The sequence below is a fragment of the Trachemys scripta genome, chromosome 2 (assembly GCF_013100865.1).
Source record: "Trachemys scripta elegans isolate TJP31775 chromosome 2, CAS_Tse_1.0, whole genome shotgun sequence".
NCBI classification, from domain to species: Eukaryota; Metazoa; Chordata; order Testudines; family Emydidae; genus Trachemys; species Trachemys scripta.
Window position 1 is genome coordinate 99,229,695 of NC_048299.1, and position 9,210 is coordinate 99,238,904.

General features: G+C 40.7%; 1 protein-coding gene across 1 annotated transcript; it reads right to left on the bottom strand.

The window, feature by feature from the left end:
• Positions 1 to 312: 312 nt before the first annotated feature.
• Positions 313 to 8,971, bottom strand: HUS1 (HUS1 checkpoint clamp component). The gene is made up of 8 exons (XM_034761311.1): positions 8,826 to 8,971; positions 7,394 to 7,521; positions 5,940 to 6,116; positions 4,953 to 5,060; positions 3,859 to 3,933; positions 1,803 to 1,902; positions 1,282 to 1,413; positions 313 to 629 (listed from the first exon to the last, which is right to left on the bottom strand). Exons 1-8 carry the CDS (start codon positions 8,875 to 8,877, stop codon positions 547 to 549), a joined length of 855 nt encoding a protein of 284 aa, XP_034617202.1. The 5' UTR covers positions 8,878 to 8,971; the 3' UTR covers positions 313 to 546.
• Positions 8,972 to 9,210: the final 239 nt, after the last annotated feature.

The window sequence follows — 9,210 nt, forward strand, 5'->3', positions numbered from 1 at the left end:
TAAATGCACCTTGCCCATGGAGTGGAAGGTGGTGAGGCTTGCGATGGCCCTTAATTCCCAGGGGAGTTTATTTCAGAGTGTTTATCCTGATCCCCCAAGAAGCTCTCTTTCATATTCCCACGTTGCTGCCTCATCTAAAGAAACCGCAAGTGCTTTGAACTGAACTTGTGTTTATGCCTGCCTATGACATGTTGAAGAGACATTCATGTTACAGCATCTTCACTCACCTACTTGCTCAGTTACTGAGTGGAGTGAACAGCACTGTGTAGGAGCTTCTACAATTTCCCTGCCCACGACACTAGAGGGGCCAGCTTTCCGTATATTTTCACTTTAATCCAATATATAATCAACACAAAAATATAATATCCTTGGGAATCAAGTTCTTACAATAATTCTATAAATATATATAATATAAAATATATCACAACTTATTAAATATTATAGACCAAGAGCCCATCGATGCACAAAATCCCCACTCTTTATGCTTGTTTCACTCTTTGTAGACAAGGTCTCAGATGGCAGAACTGCTGAGCTGTAGAAGAGTATTCATGCAAGTGCTGGAATGAAGTACTGAAGGGAAACCTCCTCATGAAGCAAAATGAAGTGAACAATCCTTTTGCTCACAATATCTGTAAAAGAGACATCATAAAGCCAATTGGAAGGCTGGCACAAATACGTAACACAGTGCAACTTCGATATAGGAGAGGCAGAAGCTCTGTCATCTTCAGAGGAAAAGCCCGCTTCAGCATAATGCAGCAGTGATCCAGGATCCTCCTCTCAGCAGGGTCTAAACTTGTATTGAATATGATACAAAATCCTACGTGGCATTTCTATCTGCCTGTGGCTGCAATACACATTTAGGTCTCAACATACAAGAGCAGTGACTGTGTACATTGATAGCATACATCATACACTTAAATAGATTTAGAAAAACAGCCTTGAACACACTGTGAAACCACTTGAGAAAAGAAAGGGTAGCCAGGACACCTAGGTTATTTTCTAGAGATTTGAGAATTTTGCCATGGGGCAGGATTGGACTTTCCGATGGCACACCATCTGCATAAGTTTGATAGCTCAAATTTACGTGATTAAATTTTCAGAAATGACTAGTGATTTTGGATGCCAATTTCAGACACTTTAAAAAGGTCTGATATTGCAGAAGCTGGACTCTCAGCACTTTCTGAAATTTAGGCCCTTCTAAGATGTCTCCAGCTGGCCACCTAAAAGCTGAAAATGGCAGTCTGAATAAATTTCTCTTGAACTCAGAGCCATTGAACTTACTGCACAAGGCTTTTGTGGGATTTACTTGTTGCCCAGCAAGTAGCTGCAGGAGCTTCCGAATGTCTATGCGTGCCTCAGCCATGCTTTCTGGATCTCTGTCTTGAGTAGAATTTTGCGAACCATCCTCTGATACTAAAATGATATAAAAGCGGATTTTGTATCAAAAGTACACTCACAAGATGAGTATCAGCTCTAGTTAGTATGCACTAGTTTATATGTAAATGGGTTATAATTTTAAATCCCTTTTCTCTTACAAAATTAATAACTGCACTCTTTTCACTAGTTTATTAAAACTCAAATGCTCCAAAAACTAAAACTGTAAAAAAAAAAAAAATTTTTTGCCAACATCTATTTTATTTGAATTTAAAATGTGTTGACTACATGTTAATTATTAAAACATTCTGAAGAGTGAATTTTCCCAGGTATTAACAAGATCAGCCCTTAGAGTTATGTTTATCAGTACCAAAACCAACACAGTAAGATAAAACAGACATCTGGATGGGGCAAAGCGGGAGACTTACCCCATGGAGGATTTCCAAGACCTTTAAAATGGGTCGTGACCGACACTAAATCGGTTTCTATTTTCAAGTTCATTTCTCCGTTTAGATTTGCTTCAAGCACCTACAATACAAGTAAGTAAGTCATTTGTCAATCACATTTTCACTCTGAAAATAATTAAATTAAACGTAAATGTACAACTCGTAGAGCTTGCATCAGCCTACCTCAAAAACACCAAGACCAATATGAGCACATCAGACTGATAATACTACACTCTCCACAAACTCTCTCCTTGCTTCTGAAATGAGTTCAAACTCATAGTCGGCAAGGCAAGGTCTAAAACCTTGCAGCTATTTCACAGTGTCTCACTCTCTGCAACAGCTATGCTCCAAAGGGACAATGCAGCAGGAGATAAATAATGTAAAACTAAACTCCTTAGCAGGGGTGGTCAGACATAACTCAAACCTGACTATATTCTGATAAAATACAAGGGGTAAACTTTTCAAAAAGTGCCTACATGATTTAGGAGCTTAAATCTAATTTTCAAAAGTGATTTATGCACTGAAGAGCCTAAATCCGATAGACTTTCAGTGAGGCATAATCTAATTTCCTAAGTCCTCTTTTCAAAAATGGAATTTAAGTGCTTTTGAAAAGTTTGGTCTAGATTTGGGTTTTCTTAAGGTTTCACCCAATACCTATCTTGACCATGACTAACATCTGATGGGGATTAGAGAGGAGACGAGAAAGAAAAGTGGGGTGAGGTGCGGTGGGGTGGGAGGAGCTGGCATTGTGTAGTAGCAGAGAAATTCATTCACACTCCAATATTTTTAGAGGTCACATCTGTTGTGTTTGGCTCCTAGATACCACCTTAGAAAAATGAAAGGGAAAGGTGGCTGCAAGTCAGTAGTGAATGAAATGATCCCTATCCCATGCACACAAGGACTGATTCATCACCATTTAAGTAGATGGAGTGTTGCCATTTACTCTAATGTGGGTATTATGTCATTGCATGGATCCTTCTCACAATGCTGATCACACTTTTACAGACAAATCAAAGATAACCCTGCCCAAGAGAGTTGTAAAGAGGATAATTCTAGATATGTTTATCCTTTTGAAAGTGAAAGACTACATGAGAAAATTTTCAGCAACGATGAGTTTTGTGCCTAGATATCATCTGAACGAATGAAGTGATGAGCTCCTACCCCTGTAATCAAAATAATTCTTATCTCATAGAACTAAAAATTTTCTGTAACGCAAGCTCTGTGTTATGCAATTCTAGAGCACTTTCCCCCCCAAGGATTTCAAAGCACTTTAAAAACAAACAATACTTAAGGGACACAACATTCCTGAGTGGAAAGTAATGGACATACAAGGATCATTTCATCCAACACTGATATGCTGCTATTCCTAGTATGGAATGTGACAGACCTTTAACAGCGCTCAGCAATGCTAGCCAACCATTTCAGTTAAGAAATGAAGATTGCAATTTATAGCTGAAATGCTACTAAGAGAACTTAGACAGGTCGAAAGGTAAATCCTAGGCCCCCAATTCTGGAAACACAGACATATGTTTAGCTTTGTGCCAATGAATATTCCCATTGAAATCAATGAAACTACATACATTCATACATTTAAGCATATGCATCAGGATTTGCAGGATGAGGGGCTCAGGTTGTAATTTGATCAATAAGACAGCATTAACCCGTTTACTCTTACAACCCAAGTAGGAACTCAATTTTACATCTCAGCTGAAAGACAGTATCTGTGGCATCTCATTTCTCTTTAACATCACACTGAAGCAACGGTTCAGTACTGATTCAGAAGGAAAAGTACTACCTACCATGAAGCGCACAGTGTACTTTTAGGCCCTGTAAAATAACAGTAACACTGAATCCCATCACTTTGTGCAACACTTGGATGTTCTTTGGAGGTTTCCCACAGAAGTACTAACCTGGCCCAAGCATGCTTAGCTTGCAAGATCTAACAAGGGATCACTACACAAAGTGAGAAGGAAATATTCTACGTCAGGAATGCAATTGGTCCCTTTTTCAAGGCATTAGGAGAGATATTTTAACTTACAATGCAATTGCTGAGATTTTTCATTCTTTCCACAACACTCTTCATGGTCTTCAGCACTGGTAAGTAAATACTGACCTACAAAAATCACATCAACTGCATTTAAAAATAAAATACACAGCACTGTGATATAATATTTCACGGAGTGAAATAGATGGGATGGGTTGGGATACTTCTGTATTTATCGAATGCATATTCAGCAAGGAGTGCACAACAGAATTGAAATAAATCACTGAACTACCAAGGAACAGAACACTTCCCTTACCAGATCACATCATTGGTTCATTCAGACCAGCATGCTGCCCTCCCAGCAGTTCACAACAGTTGAGAAGGAGCAATTATTATATACTCTTTCCCCTTTATGTTCCTAATCTGTGTTATGTGTCAACAGCTGAAGGTCTAACCCAAACAACTTTTCAAAATATGCATCAGAGTTTCTATTCCACAGTGATAAGCATTCCTATGAACTCAGGAGGGGAGGGCTTTGTTATAACAAGAAACATCTAGAGCTGAAGGGGAAAAAAATTCTGCGACTATTAAACTCAAAGTAACTTAATTATTCAGTGGAGTTACTGTGGCGTTACATTGGTGAAACAGAACACAATTCATCCCAGTTATTTACAAGCCACATGAATTCAAAACTCCATTAGTTTCCTCTTGTTTATGAAAGGTTTTGTACATCTAGTGTAGTAGACATGGTGAGCAGGTAGACACAAACTACATACAAAATGTATTCTCTTTAGAGCAGAGGTCTTTTTCTTACATAGCGGTAGAGCTCATGACAAAAGGATCTGTACCTTATAAGAATACAGTCATACAAAATAATGTACCTGGGCTGCTTACTGAAGAGTAAAAAATGCAAATAATCTGATGATAGCTCTGCCAAAAGTTATGTGGTCTCTTGTATCCAGAAAAAGAAACATCTATAATGATATCTGTGATCTACACACCTCATAGTGACAATAATTGGGCTACCTTTTCAAGCGGGGGAAAAAAGAATATTAAACTTTAAAATATATATAACAACAAACGCAGCTTATAGAGTTTCACCCCAATCCTGTGCATTCAATAGTGACTTAAAAAAAAAGGTTGCTTACATCAAAGTCTGGTACAGTGGGCTCTCGGAAATCATTCCACAGTCTTCTGGGAATAACTCCCACTGGAATGTCATGTGTCACAATGCGACTACTGCTCGATAACGAGGGCTTGAGAGAGAAAAATAAAAGTTCCTGTGGTTAAGGAGCACAATTAGTAGTCAGGGAGACCAGGTTTCTAATCCTGTCTCTACCAGGTATTTGTGATGTGCCCTGGACAAAAGACTTAAGATTTCTGTGCCAGAAAATGGGCATAATTATACTTCCCTTCCTACAAGGGATTTTGCAAGGCTAAATTATTGTTTGTAAAACAACTTAGGATCTGCTAGTGAATGGTGTTACAGCAATATAATGTTTGTGGGGGGGAGGGATAGCTCAGTGGTTTGAGCATTGGCCTGCTAAACCCAGGGTTGTGAGTTCAATCCTTGATGGGACCACTTAGGGATCTGGGGCAAAATCAGTACTTGGTCCTGCTAGTGAAGGCAGGGGGCTGGACTCGATGACCTTTCAAGGTCCCTTCCAGTTCTAAAAAAAATTTTTTTTAAAAATGTAATATTAAAATCCTCAATGGGGCAGATCTAAATTAAAAGAAAACAAAACTAAAAAAGCCACAGTTTTGCCCTTTTACCTTATGTAACCTACTGATTTCAATGGGAATGCAAGAGGTATATATCAGGGTAAAACGTGGCCCAGTAGATGGAAAGAAGAATGGAAGCATTTGCCATTGCCTTGTTGTAACTCATTCTGTAATATTTTATTCTCCCTTTCCCTTCTTGGCTAGTATCACCCACATTCTACTAGGTGCTTTCCAAGCATAAAAGAAGGCATGCCCCTATCAGTATAGTTAAATTAGATTCTTTTCCCAGCAGCATTTCAGACTATTCCAGGAAAGGAGATATATGAATTTAAAATTAGCTATTAGATTTAAGGAACAGCGCAATATTTACTACATTGTTCCCAAGGGCACTTAAAAAGCATTTCTGCTCTTACCAGTTCCACAGCGACTGTGAGACAGGGACAGTGCTTGTTAGTCAATTTGATTTTCACCGTCTTGGCATTCTGGGCTGTTTTTAAAGCTCTTGATAGGTTTTCTGGTGTCAGCTCCAAATAAATTTCATTGTGTTCTGCTGCTACTCCTTCCATCTGGAATTCATCAAAGAAGTTCCCCTTTAAAAACAAAAAACAGAGGGGAGGAAAAACTGTTTACGTTTAAAATACGGCAAGTCACAGTAAGCAGAATTAAAGTATTGTACCATATATTCAGAACTGACTGTCTACAGGTTGAAACTTCCCTCTGCTTTGTGTGTTCTGTATGTTACAAAACAGACTCTGCCGGTATAAAGGTCCAGCTGTGTGGACCCCATGTAAATTCAGTGCTTAACCTATTAACTCCAGACTTTTACATGCCACCTCCCATTAATAAACAGAGAGGTTAAAACATTCTTATCACTTGTGCCACTACACACAAAATCTGAGCCAAAATATATGTGAAAGTCACCCTAGAAACAGAAGTACTTGTGGCATCTTAGAGACTAACAAATTTATTGGGCTGTAGTCCACGAAAGCTTATGCTCTAATAAATTTGTTAGTCTCTAAGGTGCCATAAGTACTCCTGTTCTTTTTGCGGCTACAGACTAACACGGCTGCTACTCTGAAACCTAGAAACAGAAAAGTTCAGCCATATAAAGATACATTCTCTATGGGTAAATTAAGAACATAAGGAGGGCCACAGTGGGTAAGACTAATGGTCCATCTAGCTCAGTATCCTGTTTACCATCAGTGGCCAAGTTACAGATGCTTCACTGAGAATAAACAGAACAGGGCAATTTATATACTGATCCATCCCCTATCATCCAGTCCCACCATCTGGCAGTCAAAGGTTTAGAGCCACCCAGAGCATGGGGGCTGTGTCCCTGATCATCTTGGCTAATAGCAATTGACAGATCTATCCTCCATGAACTCATCAATTCGGTTTTGAACCCAGTTATGATTTAGGCCTTCACAACATCCCATGGCAATGAGTTTCATAGGTTGCTTGCACATTGTGTAAGTTGAACAGTCTCGGTCTATTTAATCTCTCCTCATATAGAAGCTGTTCCATATTCCTAATCATTTCTGTTGCCCTTCTCTGTACCTTTTCCAATTCTAATAGATCTTTTTTGAGTTGGGGCGACCAGAACTGCACACAGTATTCAAGATGTGGGCATACACTGGACTTATATAGTGGTATTATGATATTTTCTGTCTTTATTATCTATCCTTTTCCTATAGTTCCTCACATTGTTAGCTTTTTTGATTGCTGGTGAAATACATTCCTGCAAAAGTCTATACACCATTGAAGTCCCTCTTAAACCTTTAGAACAGCCACCTTAGTTTTAAAGACACTGAGAGATGTTTCATATACTGTTAATTATGCAGTATCGGCCTATTTCTCTGGCATGTACCTGACTTAACTCACACCACATGCTGACCCCGCCATTTGCCACTTTATCAGTAAGGATGAAGTAAAGTTTGTCCACTGTAAGGCGTAGAGTGCACGTCTTGGCTAGTTTGGCAATTGTATTGATCACACCTATGGGATAAAGTTTCAATAAATGACTTCCTAAAACTTCTAGCACAGGACAAAACAACTTTGCTTGCAAGGTTGTGGTTTGCAGTTTGGCTGGAAAGACCATTATTAAAATAAATAAATCAATGGAAAGTGGGAACCCAAGATTTCGATATTTTGTTAAATTCTGTTGTTTTGGTTTAACCCCACACCCATCATTATTTTGCTTGGAGAGAGACAAGGTGGGTAAGGTAGTATCTTTTGTTGGACCAACTTCTGTTGGTGAGCAAAACAATCTTTCAAGCCACACAAGAGCTCTGTGGTTCAAAAGCTTGCATCTCTCACCCACAGAAGTCAGTCCAATAAAAGATATCACCTCTCCCACCTTGTCTCTCTAATATCCTGGGACTAAAAAGCTACAACTACGCTGCAAATAATTATTTTTTGTCTTGTCAGCTATTTCCTATCCTGTCTGACATCTCAACTGTGAGAAATCTGTGGTAGGAGCTATCTTCTTTATTTTTTGTCTGTATACTGCTCTGCAAGAGGACTACTTGTTTAGGGTTCATAGGTGCTACCATTACCACAAATAGTAAACAAACACATAAACAAACAAAAGTGAAAGATTACAGAGCAAAATTGTTGGAACATAGGAACAAGCCACAGACTAATGGTCTATGTTTTTTTTTTAATTCTTGTTTTATTTATGTATAATTGTGCCTACATGTTACAGTCCAACATGCCCTGAAAATATCTCACATGGACAAATATTCTCAGATCTACCACTGAGCTGTTCTGGCAAGTTGTTGCAGGGCTCTGTGCCTCGGTTTCCCCATTTGTAAAATTAAGACAGTGACACCTTTCTTAGGTAATGGCTTTTGGGATACAACGTGCTATACAAGGGCCAGGTGTTAAACTGCCCTGTAAACAGGGGTTGACATTTGTCTTCTAAACCTGCCAGTTTAGTCGCTTGGGATACAAAGCACTCTATGACCAGGACAGCAGCCACCAGGAAGATGAGGCCCATGGTTCTTGTGCTTGCAAAGCAGCCCTGGGTTCCCCTCCTCACGCCTGTCACTCGGGGGGGGGGGGAGGGTGCATGGCTCCTTGCGGGACGGGGAGAGGCTAGGGGATCTGGCGGCACATATCACCGAGATCTGAAAACTCAGGGGGCATGAGGGTTTGTAATCTCCCTCCCACTCCATCTCCCAGCCCCCGCCACAGCTCACTCTGCCCCTTTCCCCACAGACAGGCTCCCGTCCCGTCCCCTAGGGTCCCTCCCACCCCCGCTGCTGCAGACCCGCGGCCCCCCAGCCCAGCCCGCTCACGGGTGAAGTGGTTCAGGCAGGCGACGTCCACGATCTTGGCCCGAAACCGCATGGCGGCAGCCGCCCTGAATTTGGAAGCAAAATAAACCCGCCCCAGCTCAACCTCTCCGGGAAGCCCGCCCCCGGGCAACCCAGTTCCGCTTCCCTTTCTCTTCCCCTCCCACCTCTGCTGCCTCGTATAGCGTCAGCGTGCGCCTAACCCGGTGAGAGTGTAACAAAGGGCCCGATTCGGGTGTCAGTCCGGAGTTACTCCATTGGGGGTCAATGGGGCTGAGCTGGTGTGAAAGCAGTGCCAGCGCGAGCTCAGTATCAGCAGCATGGAGGGGGTGTTTCCGAGAGAGCAGATCACACACACAATGCACTACTGCATGTGCCTTGCTGCATA